General features: G+C 50.6%; 2 protein-coding genes across 2 annotated transcripts; both read left to right on the forward strand.

The window, feature by feature from the left end:
- Positions 1-2,108: 2,108 nt before the first annotated feature.
- On the forward strand, positions 2,109-4,683 carry LOC136047659 (protocadherin beta-15-like). The gene has a single exon (XM_065734951.1). The coding sequence runs from the start codon at positions 2,124-2,126 to the stop codon at positions 4,554-4,556; it is 2,433 nt and encodes an 810-aa protein (XP_065591023.1). The 5' UTR covers positions 2,109-2,123; the 3' UTR covers positions 4,557-4,683.
- Positions 4,684-9,569: 4,886 nt separating this feature from the next.
- On the forward strand, positions 9,570-12,017 carry LOC136047660 (protocadherin beta-15-like). Its single transcript, XM_065734952.1, has one exon. The coding sequence runs from the start codon at positions 9,585-9,587 to the stop codon at positions 12,015-12,017; it is 2,433 nt and encodes an 810-aa protein (XP_065591024.1). The 5' UTR covers positions 9,570-9,584.
- The last annotated feature ends 3,372 nt before the right edge of the window (positions 12,018-15,389 follow it).

Below are 15,389 nucleotides of genomic sequence, written 5' to 3' on the forward strand. Positions count from 1 at the left end.
ACTGCCCTCTAGCCAGGTCTCCATCCAGAGAAGAGTGAACCTGTCCACACCACGGGCTGCCAGTTTCCCCAGGAGAATACTGTGGGAGACCGTGTCAAAGGCCTTGCTGAAGTCCAGGTAGACTACATCAACAGCCTTTCCCTCATCTACCAGTCTGGTCACCCAGTCATAGAAGGAGATGAGGTTGGACAAGCACGACCTGTCCTTTGTAAACCTGTGCTGGCTGGGTCTGAAACCCTGGTTGCCATGCACGTGTTGCGTGACCTCCCTCAAGATCATCTGCTCCATAACTTTCCCTGATACCGAGGTCAGGCTGACAGGCCTGTAGTTCCCCGGGTCTTCCTTATGGCCTTTATTGTAGATGGGAGTCACATCGGCAAATCTCCAGTCTTCTGGGACCTCTCCAGATAACCAGGAATGCTGATAGATGGCAGAAAGTGGCTCGGCAATCACCTCTGTCAGCTTCCTCAGCACCCTTGGGTGGATCCCATCTGGCCCCATGGACTTGTGGCAGTTCAGATGGAGGAGCAGGTCTCTGACCGTCTCTGCTTGGATCACAGGGTGTACACCCCCTGCTCCATCCCAGACTTCCAGGTCAGGGTGAAAACTATCCTGTGGACAACTGCTCTGTCTATTAAAGACAGATGTGAAGAAGGCATTGAGAACCTCAGCCTTTACCTTATCCTCCATGGTTACATTCCCTGTCTCATCAAGTAAAGGAGAGAAATTTTCCTTAGTTTTTCTCTTGCTGTTAATATATTTGTAAAAGGATTTCCTGTTCTCCTTTACAGCAGTAGCCAGTCTAATTTCAAGCTGGGCTTTTGCATTTCTAACTTCCTGCCTGCAAATCTTGGCCAGTTCTCTGTAATGATGTGAGTCATTTCTTGTTGGTGGATGCCAAGAGTGGCACTGTATGGTTGTTGTGTCCTCTGGGCTATGAGGAGGCATGCAGCTTCAAGGTGACTGTGTGTGCTCCTGATAGAGACTTGCCACTGCTGAACATTTCAGTGCTGCAGTAATTGCTGGTGAGGGGAAAAAAATCACAAAATGCCCATTATGTTGCATTCACTGCCTGACAGAAGTGTAGCGATGGGCAAGCTAGTGCCGTGGCAGGTGTGGGTGGGGTATCTCTTGGTCAAAATGGAGGTGATGTAAAAGGATACACAGCAAAATGCATTGCTGCCCTAAGAACTGTTCTTCCTCAACTCCATCTTTACTATTTCAGGATCCAAGCACTTCATGAGACACATTTGCCCATTTTTAAACAGAGGCAATTTCATTAATGAGGACATGAATGGCATGGAACTCTGCAGCCTGGTTACCACTATGAAGTGTGCTTGATAAGTGGCTTGGGGTAGAGTGACTTTAGGTTCCTAGGGAATATCCTGTCAAGCACAACAAGCATAAGCAGACAGCGGCATGTGGGGCAGATGGAAGCCTAGATGGGAGAAGAGCAGACCCTGATGTTCCAGCTGCCTGCTGCCCTACTCAGGAAGCAGCAAATCCATGGGAATCTGGAGAGCATGCTCATATTTAGAACAAGCTATCAGCAGTTCGATTAACTGTCTACAGTGAACGATTATGACTAGATAAAGTTTCATTGTTACTTGTTAACATTTGCAGAAATAAGTCTTTGCATGATGAATTAACAAATCCCCTTAAAAAATACTGTCACGCCGTGTAAGATAACGTTGTATTAGAATTGTCATTCAACTGAATTGTTTGAAAGTCTGGCGCTGCGTTGTGCTGCGTGTTGTCTTCTTTTTTGCTTTGAAGAATGATGAAAGTGGCTGTAAGAGAGCGCGGGCAGGAGCGCATTCCGTGCCCGGAGCAGTCCCGGCGCTGGCCGCATGGTGGTGCTCGTGGCCGAGCAAGCGAGCGAGCGGCTGCGGGCGGGGAGAGGACGAGCTCTGAGAAGAGCGGCGCAGCCGGGAGTAGGCGAAAAACGGCAGAGAGCGGCGGAGGGCGGCGGAGTGCGGCTGTCTTTGTTCCTCGCTCACATCTCCGAACTCCGTGCAGCCGCGTCCGGGCCAGGGCGGACAGGTTTCGGACTCCGACCGCGCTCGGCGAGAGGCAGGAGGAGCGCACCAGACGGACGGACGGAGGGGGTCCGCCGCCACGCCATGGCGGCTGCAAGGCAAGTGCTGTGTCTGTGGGCTTTGCTGGGCGTGTCGCGCGTTCGCTGCGAGCCCATCCGCTACTCCGTGGCCGAGGAGAGCGAGAACGGCTCCGTGGTGGCCGACGTGGCGAAGGACGCGGGGCTGGCCCCGGCGCAGCTCTCGGCTCGCCGCGCGCGAATTGTCTCGCCGGCCGGCCGCCACCACTTTCGATTAGAGCGCGGCACCGGCCGCCTCGTTCTCGCCGAGCGGCTCGATCGGGAGCAGATGTGCGGAAGCTTACCCACCTGCACGCTCACCTTCGAGCTGCTGCTAGTAGATCCCCTGCAGATTGTCCCGATCGAGGTGTCGGTGGAGGACATCAACGACCACTCGCCGGTCTTCCCGGATGAGCGTGTGACTTTTAAGATTCCAGAAACCAGCGACCCGAGTTCACGTTTCCCAGTAGAGGCTGCTCAGGACCTGGACATTGGCAGCAATGACATTCAGACCTATGGCATCCATCCCGAGAACGAGTTCTTCACAGTCTCCTATCAGACTCGAAGTGAGAGTGACATGCATGTTGATCTTATTTTGCAACAGCCTCTGGACAGAGAAGAGCAGCCAGAGTTGGATTTCACTCTCCTGGCTATAGATGGGGGCACTCCACCCAGGAGCGGTTCCATCCAAATCCACATCCTTGTTCTGGATGTAAATGACAATGCTCCCACCTTCACACAGAAAGTGTATATTGGGCAGATTTTGGAAAATGCTCCAGAGGGCTCTGTAGTTCTCCGATTGGTAGCTCATGATGCGGATGTTGGAATAAATGGAGACATTACATATGATTTCCGCCAAGCAGGTATTCACAAGTACTCCGATTTTGCAGTTGACCCGAAGAGTGGTGAAATTCGAGTCATGAAATCTTTGGATTTCGAAACAACACAGAAATATGAATTCAGTGTGAGGGCGGTGGATGGTGGGGGCCTTTCATCCATGTGCAAGGTAGTGGTGGAAGTGGTGGATGTGAATGATAATGCACCAGAGGTGGTGGTTAGTTCCTTCAGCAGCCCCCTCCCCGAGAATGCAGGACCTGGAACAGTGGTTGCTGTTTTTGCAGTTAGAGACCAGGATTCTGGTATGAATGGCGATATTACATGTGCGCTGGAAGATCAGCTCTCTTTCTCCCTGAAATCAGTGTTTAAGAACTACTATGAGCTGGTGACTGTGAGCACACTGGACAGGGAAGAGAGAGCTCAGCACATCGTGGTTGTCACAGCAGCAGATGCAGGGTCTCCTCCTCTCACCTCCACACATACCTTCACTGTGGACATCTCCGACATCAATGACAACGCACCCATCTTCAACCAGACATCGTACACCATGTTTGTGCATGAGAACAACGTCCCCTCAATGCTAATTGGGGCCGTCAACGCAACGGATGCGGACACGGGACCCAACGCTAAGGTGAGCTATTCCCTGGTGCCAACCCATTCTGCAGAACAAGAGCCCTGCTCCTGTGTGTCTGTGAACTCTGAGAACGGCCATGTGTTTGTGCTGCGTCCGCTGGACTATGAGAAGCTGAAGCAGCTGGAAGTGGTGGTGAGTGCAGCAGACGCTGGGTCCCCTGCCCTCAGCAGCAATGTCACTGTGCGCCTTGTGGTGGTGGATGAGAACGACAACGCGCCGCTGGTGCTGCACCCGGCACAGGACAGCAGCCCTCCTTCCAGCGAGCTGGTGCCCGCCTGGACCAAAGTGGGGGACCTGGTGAGCAAAGTGGTGGCCGTGGACGCCGACTCGGGTCAGAACTCATGGCTTTCCTACGAACTGCTGAAGGCCACAGAGCCAGGGCTGTTTGCTGTGGGCGCCCAAAATGGGGAGGTTCGCCTGAGGAGGCCGTTGACAGACAGGGATGCTGTGAAGCAGAAGCTCGTTGTGCTGTTGCGGGACAATGGGCAGCCACCACTGTCGGCCACTGCAATGCTCAGTGTCCTCCTTCTCAACAGCTTGTGGGACTCTCAGCTGCCTCAGCAGAGCCCTGCTGCAGAGCATGAGGACAGCTCCCTCACCACCTATTTAATCGTGTCCTTGGTCTTTGTCTCACTCCTCTTCTTGGTGTCTGCGGCAGCCTTTGTTGCTTTCAAGGTGTGCAAGAGAAAGGATCTGAGTAGTGGGCACGTGCTTTACGACGCCAGCAACGTGCAGAGCTATGTGGCTGATGGGGTCACTGCCGGGACTGTGCCCCACACCTATTGCTACGAGCTCAGCCTCACCACGGGCTCGGGCAACAGCGAGTTCAAGTTCCTGAAGCCCATCCTCCCCAGCCTGCCAGCACAGCACTGCAGCACGGGGATGGGCAACAACGGTGCTGACCAGTTCCCACCTCTCCCTGACACCGTGGGGGATGCTGATTTTGAGAGCCCCGAGATGCAGCCTGGTGCACAATTTAACGGGTTTTAATGGGCACCGAGTCTACACTTACAGCGAATTCATGGCTTGTTTGGAATGGGATCTGGGCTTTGTTTGTGAATTCCCTTTCCCCGGATTAGATTTGCATTTATCATTTGCATCATGTTTCTCAACACTGATATGCCTTCCCTCTAATCCCCTGAATCTGCATCAACAACACAATGCAAATATAATGTGTGTGACATAAAGAGATGTTTGCCATCTGTTTTGTCTGCTTCTGAACAACTTCTGCAATGGTGTTGTACCCATGGTGCCCAGCTCATTTCTTCTGCCTTGTGCTGGGTGATCATTTGAGCTATTTCCACTGGTTGTCCTTACCCGTGTGGGGGATGAAGAGCTGCACAGGTTTAGAGTTCAATTTGTGGGGCTGTTTTCTGGGTATTCCTTCAATCAGCACTGAATCTGCACTGCTGCTGTATGCAAGGCTTGAGAAAGGAAGGGCTCCATGTGATAGCATTGGGCTCCATAATGAAGCTGCACTTACAATTGGCAGCATGCTGTCCCAGAATGCTCAGTGAGAAGGAAGGTTTCCATCCACATTCTCTTTGGACAGAAAGTAACAAGGAGAAATGTCCAAAGTGTTTCCAGCATGCTGTGGTTTCCAGGGTGCCCAGCTAAATGCTTCTCTCTATTGCTGGCAGAAGACACAAAACACCTAGCACTTTACCTTCAGCCGTTTACCACAGTGGTATATTAGTGCAGGCACAGTAGTGCCACACTCCTGGCAGTGCAGTGTAGTCCTCGTCCCATGTCTGCCGGGCTAAGAAGCTGTGATCCCAGTGTTCCCACGTGGTGCTACCATTGCACTTTTACATTGTTCTTTTACAGAGTGGTGCATTTGTGTTTCCGAGCTGTGTATTTTGCCTCCTGCTCCTCTCCTCTCCACATAGCTATGATCTTCACCACACAGATGCATTCTTTTGCAGATCTGCTGCCAATTGGGTCATTGCTGTGTCCAGCAGTCAGCAATACAACTGCAGTCGTGGTGCTGGGACACACCATAACACATTGCTGTCCAACCTTTTAAGTTGCCTGATCCATGCTGAGTGACTGGGAAATGTGTTTGACTGGAGCTACATACATTGCTCTGAACATAATGCCTCCTGCTTATTTCTATAGAAATTTTAACTTGTAAAAAACACACAATAACAGCGTTTGATGGGGCAGACTCATAGCTACAAAATTCTATTTATCAAAGTAATCTCCATTATGTGTCTGCATATTCACCAGATGTGAACAGAAGTCTGGATTAGTGCTCCTAATAAACTGCACCATCCGATGTGTCCCTTGGTTGACATTGCTAAAGTGCACCATCCACCACCTCACTGTGCTCACATACGCTTCTGCTCTCCAGAAACATTCAGGAAGCCTTGTTGAACACCAGTGGGGACATTTGTTTCTGCATGGAGTAGTTCATGGACACACAGTCTCTTCTTATGTTCTTTCATCTTAGATGCCATTTTGTAAGAGTGTACCGTGTACTGCCAACTGTCACACATTAAGAAAACACGTTGGGATATTGGTAGGAGGGTTCAACCTCCGCTGCCATACCACCACCATCTGCCTCAGCCTTCTTGGGCCACCACAATAATATGGGATGTGTTACTTTAAGAGCAGCCCCCATAGATATACATTATCATTAGTCAGTGAGTAACAAAACATATAAATATTTACTATTTTTATTTAAATGTTCAGTAAAAAGAGGAATAAAAACATGAATCTGGTGTGATATTTGACCTTCATTATGTGAAACTGATGTGTCAGGATGGTTTGGAGGTACTGATGTCAATTCTTAGTGTGGTCTCAATGTCTTTGACAGTGATTTTTGATGAAATGTTACTCTTTCTGTACTTTAAACTTGAAAATAATTATTCACCAATGAATATAATGCCGAAATTCAATGAGAGGAAGAGAATGTGGTGGTGAAGTTAAGAGAGATATTTCTCTGTGGTAAGATAGGGATTAGGAAAGTCTTCACCAGTCAGGGCTCTAGCTGCATGGCCCTTGCAGCAGAAGACAGAGATGAGAAGAGGAAGAAGGAAGATGTGCCTATAGTGAGTGCCGATCAGGTTTTTGAGCATCTGAAGACCCTGAAGCTGATGAGTGATGTTCCAGGGGTCAGTACTGGGTTTGGTGCTGTTTAACAACTTTGTGGGTGACATGAATGTTGGGATTCAGTGCACCATCAACAAATAGCAGATGTTCCCTGGCTGAGTGGAACAGCTGACATGCTAGAGGGAAGGCATGCCATCCATGGGGTCCTGGACGTGCATGAGAGGTGTGCCCATTTCAAAATCATGGATTTCAATCAAGACAAGAGTGAGATAATTCTTCTGATCAGGGCAGTCCAATGCTCAGATACAGGAAGGGCAGAGAATGGTTTGAGAGCAGCCCTGTGGATAAGGATTTGCAGATATTAGTTGATAAAGTACTCCACTTGAGCAGCAATGTGCCCTTGCGGATCAGAAGGCCAAAAGTATTCTTGGTTACATCTAGTGAAGTGAGACCAACAGTTTGAGGGAGGTGATTCTGCCCCTCTGCTCTGCGCCCATGAGACCTTACCTGGAGTACTGCATCCATTTCTGGGTTGTCCAAAAGAAGAAAGATCATGTTCAGAGGAGGGCCACAGAGATGATCAGAGAGAGGGCTGGAGCATCTCCCATTGGAGGACACTCTGAGAAGCATGGGGCTTTTCAGCCTGGTGAAGATCATTGTTCCGGGGGGAGGGGGGGGGGGGGGGGCTCGTAACAGCCTGCCTGGACCTGAAGAGACTACAGGAAAGCTGAGAAGAGGCTTCAATAGAACCTAGTAGTAACAGGATGAGGGGAAACGATCTTAGAATGGATGAGAGAAGATTTAGACTAGATATCAGGAAGAATGTTTTTTTCTGAGGATGGTGAGACAGTGGAACAGGTTGCCAGAGAGAATGTAGATGCCCACATGGATACATTCAAGGCCAGGCTGGGTGTGGCTTTGGGCAACCTTATCCAGAGGGAGGTATCAATGCCTATAGCAGGAGAATTGGAAGTAGATAATCATTAAGGTCCCTTCCAACACAAACCCTTCTGGGATTCTATGATCCTATGGAAATTTGGTAAAGAGACATGACCAAAGTTTTGAGTAGAATATCTGTTTGCAAATCTAGATGTTTATTTGGAGAATTTGCTGCTAATTAAATTATCTCAAATGGAAATGGAGTAGTAGACATAACTTCAGGAGTTTGTTTTTGCGAGTTTGAAACCTATTTTCAAATTTGTTTATGGGAAGTCAAAGCACAGCTGCATATTCTTTGTTGTTCAGAGCTCTGTGTTTAGTAAATGCATCACACTGCCTGCAGTTATTTTCTGTCTTTTTCCACATTCCTGGTTGGATGGTGTTTTCATATGGATATATCTGTTCCCTTCACGTGTACTCCACCCTACAGGGAATAAGGGTACATTGGAAAGAGGTAAATTTTGCCCAAGATATCCCAAATATACTGACGTAGTGTTATGTTGCAGTTGGAAACTGTACTGTTGTGAACCGGGATGACAAAGTGTGTTGAGATGATATGAAAAGCGCTTTGGAGTGCCATTCCTGTAATAAAAGAGTTGTTCTTGTTCTGAAAAACATTGTAGAGGTGTTTTTGGAGGGAAAGAACTGCAGAAGATGCAGAGTTTTTGAAAGACTTTTTCTTAGTTTTTTTCTTTCTGTCTTTTCTAAGGCTGTTTCTTATTCGATGGCTTTAAAAGAGGAAATATAAAGAATGCTTGCTCATCCCCATGTCCACGCCTGTGTGCTTCCTACAGCGCTTGGGATTGAATTTCGGGCTAATTTTGGCGGGTGCACAGATGTGGGTGGGGCGTGCTGCCAGCGACTCAAGGCGGGCGAGTAGGCGGTGATGTGGCGGGCGCTGTACGTTTGTGCGTTGTGTGAAGCCCTGTGTCGGCGGAGAGTGAGTGCTGCCTGTGCCGGCGGCGTGTCTTTGCGGGCGGCAGCGGGGCGTGCTGGTGGGTGGCCAGGCTGCCTGTCTGTCTATACAGTCTTTATTTGTGCTGACAGTGCTCTGGCAAATTCAAAGGAGTTGCCCTAATGCAACCAAAATTAAGCGTTCCCTTGTATCTGTGCTGGCAGGACGTGTCTTTTGCTTTGTCCAGCAGCAGGAGAAAGAGCATTACTCATTGTTTCCAGAAACAATGTAAAAGCATTACAATGTGTTCATTGTGTTCGGGTGATCTGTACCACAAGTTCATGAGTAACCTCACGAGATGACGTGTGCACGTAGAATGGAGAGAAAATTTACACAGCAGCTCTCATTGAGGTGTATTAAGTTTTATTTTGTCTTTATGACTTTCTTAACGGAGTGAAGTACCACTACACAAGAGCCGGTAGGGTATGTCTTTGGCTGCTTGAATTACTCCCAAGTTCTGCTAATTTTTATAGGTAGTGTGATTGATCATTATCTTATAAATTCCGATAAAAATTGTTTAATAAAAAGAAGAATGCACTGTCACGTCGCTTACGATAACATTGTGCTGTAAGTGCCCTGACACTGATTTGTTAAAAAGTCTCGGGCTGTGTTGCGCTGCATGTTGTCTTCCTTTTTTACTCTGAGTAACGATGAAAGTGACGGCGAGTTGGCGCGGGCAGGAGCGCATTCCGTGCCCGGAGCAGTCACGGCGCGGGCCGCATGGTGGTGCTCGTGGCCAAGGCGGCGCCGAGCAAACGAGCGAGTGGCTGCGGGCGGGGAGAGGCCGAGCTCTGAGAAGTGCAGCGCAGCCAGGAATAGGCGGAGAACGGCAGAGAGCGGCGGAGGGCGGAGAAGTGCGGCTGTCTGTGTTCCTCGCTCCCATCTCCCAACTCCGTGCTGTCCGTCCGGGCCAGGGCGGCCGCGCTCCGGACTCCGACCGTGCTCGGCGAGAGGCAGCGAGGGAGGCAGGCAGGGAGGCCGCCCGCCCGCCCCGCCGCGCTGCTGCCGGGCGCCGCTTCCCGCGGAGGAGCGCGCCAGACGGACGGACGGAGGGGGTCCGCCGCCACGCCATGGCGGCTGCAAGGCAAGTGCTGTGTCTGTGGGCTTTGCTGGGCGTGTCGCGCGTTCGCTGCGAGCCCATCCGCTACTCCGTGGCCGAAGAGGGCGAGAGCGGCTCCGTGGTGGCCGACGTGGCGGAGGACGCGGGGCTGGCCCCGGCGCAGCTCTCGGCTCGCCGCGCGCGAATCGTCTCGCCGGCCGGCCGCCACCACTTTCGATTAGAGCGCGGCACCGGCCGCCTCGTTCTCGCCGAGCGGCTCGATCGGGAGCAGATGTGCGGAAGCTTACCCACCTGCATGCTCACCTTCGAGCTGCTGCTAGTAGATCCCCTGCAGATTGTCCCGGTCGAGGTGTCGGTGGAGGACATCAACGACCACTCGCCGGTCTTCCCGGACGAACGTGTGACTTTTAAGATTCTGGAAACCAGCGACCCGAGTTCACGTTTCCCTTTGGATCTGGCTCAGGACCTGGACATTGGCAGCAATGACATTCAGACCTATGGCCTCCATCCTGAGAACAAGTATTTCAGTGTCTCCTACCAGTCTCACAGTGAAAGTGTTAATGTTCTGGAACTCATTTTGCAACAGCCTCTGGACAGAGAAGAGCAGCCAGAGATGGATTTCACTCTCATTGCTACAGATGGGGGCACTCCACCCAGGAGCGGTTCCACACAAATCCACATCATAGTTTTGGATGTAAATGACAATGCTCCCACCTTCACACAGAAAGTATATATTGGGCAGATTTTGGAAAATGCTCCAGAGGGCTCTGTGGTTCTCCGAGTGGTGGCCAGTGATGCTGACATAGGAATTAATGGTGATATTTTGTATCAGTTCAGCCAAGTGATTAGCCAGAGCCTCTCATCATTCATGATTGACCCCAGTAGTGGAGAACTCCGTGTTGTGAAGCCGTTGGATTTTGAGGTTGCACAAAAACATGAGCTAAGCGTGAGAGCAGTGGATGGTGGTGGACTTTCAGCACTCTGTAAGGTGTTGGTGGAGGTGGTGGATGTAAATGATAATGCACCAGAGGTGGTGGTCAGTTCCTTTAGCAGTCCCCTCCCTGAGAATGCAGGACCCGGAATAGTGGTTGCCCTCTTTTCCATCACTGACAAAGATTCTGGTGCCAATGGGGAGATCAGCTGTGCCCTTGAAGATCAGATCTCCTTCTCCCTCAGGACAGCCTTTAAGAATTACTACGAGCTGGTGACTGTGAGCACACTGGACAGGGAAGAGAGAGCTCAGCACATCGTGGTTGTCACAGCAGAAGATGCAGGGTCTCCTCCTCTCACCACCACACACACCTTCACCGTGGACATCTCTGACGTCAATGACAATGCACCCATCTTCAACCAGACATCGTACACCATGTTTGTGCATGAGAACAACGTCCCCTCAATGCTCATTGGGGCCGTCAATGCAACGGATGCGGACGTGGGACCCAACGCTAAGGTGAGCTATTCCCTGGTGCCAACCCATCCTGCAGAACAAGACCCCTGCTCCTGTGTGTCTGTGAACTCTGAAAACGGCCATGTGTTTGTGCTGCGTCCGCTGGACTATGAGAAGCTGAAGCAGCTGGAAGTGGTGGTGAGTGCAGCAGACGCTGGGTCCCCTGCCCTCAGCAGCAACGTCACCGTGCGCCTCGTGGTGGTGGACGAGAATGACAACGCGCCGCTGGTGCTGCACCCGGCACAGGACAGCAGCCCTCCTTCCAGCGAGCTGGTGCCCGCCTGGGCTGAAGTGGGGGACCTGGTGAGCAAAGTGGTGGCCGTGGACGCCGACTCGGGTCAGAACTCATGGCTTTCCTATGAGCTGCTGAAGGCCACAGAGCCAGGGCTGTTTGCTGTGGGTGCCCAAAGCGGGGAGGTTCGCCTGAGGAGGCCACTGACAGACAGGGATGCTGTGAAGCAGAAGCTTGTTGTGCTGGTGCGGGACAATGGGCAGCCACCACTGTCAGCCACTGCAGTGCTCAGCGTGCTCCTTCTCAATGGCCTGTGGGACTCTCAGCTGCCTCAGCAGAGCCCTGCTGCAGAGCATGAGGACAGCTCCCTCACCACCTATTTAATCGTGTCCTTGGTCTTTGTCTCACTCCTCTTCTTGGTGTCTGCGGTGGCCTTTGTTGTCTGCAAGTTGTGCAAGAGAAAGGATCTGAGTAGTGGGCACGTGCTTTACGACGCCAGCAACGTGCAGAGCTATGTTGCCGATGGGGTCACTGCCGGGACCATGCCACACACCTATTGCTACGAGCTCAGCCTCACCACAGGCTCGGGCAACAGCGAGTTCAAGTTCCTGAAGCCCATCCTCCCCAGCCTGCCAGCACAGCACTGCAGCACGGGGGTGGGCAACAACGGTGCTGACCAGTTCCCACCTCTCCCTGACACCGTGGGGGATGCTGATTTTGAGGGCCCCAGGATGCAGCCTGGTGCACAATTTAATGGGTTTTAATGGGCACTAAGTCTGCACACCTGACAGATCTGTGGCTTGTTTGGAATGGGATCTGGGCTTGGTCTGTGAACTCCCTTTCCCCCAGATTAGATTTGCATTTGTAATTTGCATCATGTTTCTCAAAAATTCTATGTGTTCCCTCTTCTCCCTTTAAACTGTCTGTTTCTGAACTACTTCTGCTGTAGAGTTAGTGCCAGAGTGCCCAGCTCATTTATTCTACTGTGTGCTGGGTGATCATTTGAGCTATTTCCACTGGTTGTCCTTACCTGTGTGGGGGATGCAGAGCTGCACAGCTGTGAGGCTCAGTGTGTGGTGTAGTTTTCTGGTTGTTTCTTTAATCTATGCTGAGTCTGAACTGCCACCGTGTGTGTGACTTGAGAAAGGAAGGGCTCTGTGTGATGGCATTGGGCTCCAGACTGAAGCTGCATTTGCAATTGGCAGCATGCTGTCCCAAAATGCTCAGTGAGAAGGAAGGTTTCCATCCACATTCTCTTTGGACAGAAAGTAACAAGGAAAAATGTCCAAAGTGTTTCCAGCGTGCTGTGGTTTCCTGGCTGCCCAGCTAAATGCTTCTCCCTGTTGCTGGCAGAAGACACAAGGCACCCAGACCTTCACATTTAGCTCTTTATCACAGTGGTATATATGAGCAGACCCAGAAATGCCACGCTCGAGGCAGTGCAGTGTAGCCCTCCTCCCATGTCTGCCAGAAATGGCAGCTTTGAGCCCTGTGTTCCCATGCTTGCTGCCACTGTATTCTTCCTTTGAAGATTTGTGCTTGTCTGTGTCTGAACATGTGCTTGCCTCCTGCTCATTATGTCTCTCCATGGAGTCGCACTGTGAGGTATTAATCTGTGGATTACCCTGAGGTCCCAACTATGGGACAGATTACTGTGTTCACCTTTAACTAGCATGGTGTCTGTTCTGCCAGGAAGTTTCTGCATTGATGAAGAGGAGATCTTGCATGTGATACTTAGCTCTATTTTCTCTTCATTACATGTACTTTTTTATTTGGGGTCACCTATTTCCCTCTAACAGTATGTAAGAAGATCCTTTTTCTCCCTCAGTTTTTCTAGAATTATTCAAGACTATGAAGACAACATGTATGTTGAAGACAATATGTATGTTTTAAGAGCTTGAGGTTGGAAGTGATAGAGTCTCTATGGATAAGGATCAGGGGGGATGGTCTTTAGGAGTGACATCGTGGTGGGGATCTGTTATAGGCCGCCTAGTCAGGATGAAGAAATAGACGAGGTGTTCTATAAGCAACTAGTAGATGTTGCACAATGGCCAGCACTCGTTCTCATGGGGGACTTCAACTTCCCTGACATATGCTGGAAATGTAATACTGCGCAGAGGAAGCAGTCCATGAGATTTCTAGAATGTGTGGATGATTGCTTCCTGACACAGCTGGTGCAAGATCCTACCAGGGGAGATGCCTTGCTAGACCTGCTCTTCACTAACAGGGAAGAACTAGTAGGAGATGTGAAGGTTGGAGATTGTCTTGGCAAGAGTGACCATGAAATGGTGGAGTTTGCTATTCTTGGTGATGTCAAGAGGGTGACTAGCAAAACTGCTACCTTAGACTTCCGGAGGGCAGACTTTGACCTGTTCAGGACACTTGTTGCAAAGGGTCCCTTGGGACTTGCTCCTGAGGGGTAAAGGGGTCCAGAAAGCCTGGATGCTCCTCAAGATGGAAATCTTAAAGGCACAGGAGCAGGCTGTCCCAGAGTCCTGTAAATCGAGCCAGAGGAGAAAAAGACCAGTGTGGATGAACCAGGAACTTTTGTTGAGACTCCGAGAGAAAAGAAGAGTCTATGTCCCCTGGAAGATGGAACAGGTTACTTGGGGAGACTACAGAGAACTGGCCAAGATTTGCAGGCAGGAAGTTAGAAATGCAAAAGCCCAGCTTGAAATTAGACTGGCTACTGCTGTAAAGGAGAACAGGAAATCCTTTTACAAATATATTAACAGCAAGAGAAAAACTAAGGAAAATTTATCTCCTTTACTTGATGAGACAGGGAATGTAACCATGGAGGATAAGGTAAAGGCTGAGGTTCTCAATGCCTTCTTCACATCTGTCTTTAATAGACAGAGCAGTTGTTCACAGGGTACTTGCCCTGACCTGGAAGTCCGGGATGGAGCAGGGGGTGTACACCCTGTGATCCAAGCAGAGACGGTCGGAGACCTGCTCCTCCATCTGAACTGCCACAAGTCCATGGGGCCAGATGGGATCCACCCAAGGGTGCTGAGGGAGCTAGCAGAGGTGATTGCCGAGCCACTTTCTGCCATCTATCAGCATTCCTGGTTATCTGGAGAGGTCCCACAAGATTGGATTTCTGCAGATGTGACTCCCATCTGCAAAAAAGGCCGTAAGGAAGACCCAGGGAACTATAGACCTGTCAGCCTGACCTCGGAATCAGGGAAAGTTATGGAGCAGATGATATTGAGGGAGATCACACAACACGTGCATGGCAAACAGGGTTTCAGACCCAGCCAGCACAGGTTTACAAAGGGCAGGTCGTGCTTGTCCAACCTCATCTCCTTCTATGACTGAGTGACCAGACTGGTAGATGAGGGAAAGGCTGTTGATGTAGTCTACCTGGACTTCAGCAAGGGCTTTGACACGGTTTCCCACAGTATTCTCCTGGGGAAACTGGCAACCCGTGGTGTGGACAGGTTCACTCTTCTCTGGATGGAGAACTGGCTGGAGGGCCATGCCCAGAGGGTAGTGGTGAATGGAGTTAAGTCCAGCTGGCGTCCTGTTACGAGTGGTGTCCCCCAAGGGTCAGTTTTGGGGCCCATCTTGTTTAATATCTTTACTGATGACCTAGACACGGGGATCGAGTGTACCCTCAGTAAGTTTGCAGATGACACCAAGTTGGGAGGATGTGTCAATCTTCCTGAGGGTAGGGAGGCCCTTCAGAGGGATCTGGATAGGCTGAATAGATGGGCTGAGGTCAATGGGATGAGGTTCAACAAGGCCAAGTGCCGGGTCCTGCACTTTGGCCACAATAATCCCATGCGATGCTATAGGCTTGAGGCAGAATGGCTTGAAGAATATAGAGAGGAAAAGGTCCTGGGGGTGTTGGTTGATGCTCGGCTCAACATGAGCCGGCAGTGTGCCCAGGTGGCCAAGAAGGCCAACAGCATCCTGGCCTGTATTAGAAATAGTGTAGCCAGCAGGAGCAGGGAGGTGATCATTCCCCTGTACTCAGCTCTGGTACGGCCGCACCTCGAGTACAGTGTTCAGTTTTGGGCCCCTCACAACAAGAAGGACATTGAGGCCCTGAAGCATGTTCAGAGAAGGACAACAAAACTGGTGAGGGGTCTGGAGCACAAGTCTTATGAGGAGCGGCTGAGGGAGCTGGGATT

The sequence above is a fragment of the Cyrtonyx montezumae genome, unplaced genomic scaffold (genome assembly GCF_038088225.1).
Source record: "Cyrtonyx montezumae isolate F1298 unplaced genomic scaffold, pur_monq_1.0 scaffold_18, whole genome shotgun sequence".
Taxonomy (NCBI): Eukaryota; Metazoa; Chordata; class Aves; order Galliformes; family Odontophoridae; genus Cyrtonyx; species Cyrtonyx montezumae.

Coding starts and splice junctions, on each gene's coding strand:
- LOC136047659 (XM_065734951.1), top strand. CDS start 2,124: ATGGCGGCTGCAAGGCAAGTGCTGTGTCTGTGGGCTTTGCTGGGCGTG.
- LOC136047660 (XM_065734952.1), top strand. CDS start 9,585: ATGGCGGCTGCAAGGCAAGTGCTGTGTCTGTGGGCTTTGCTGGGCGTG.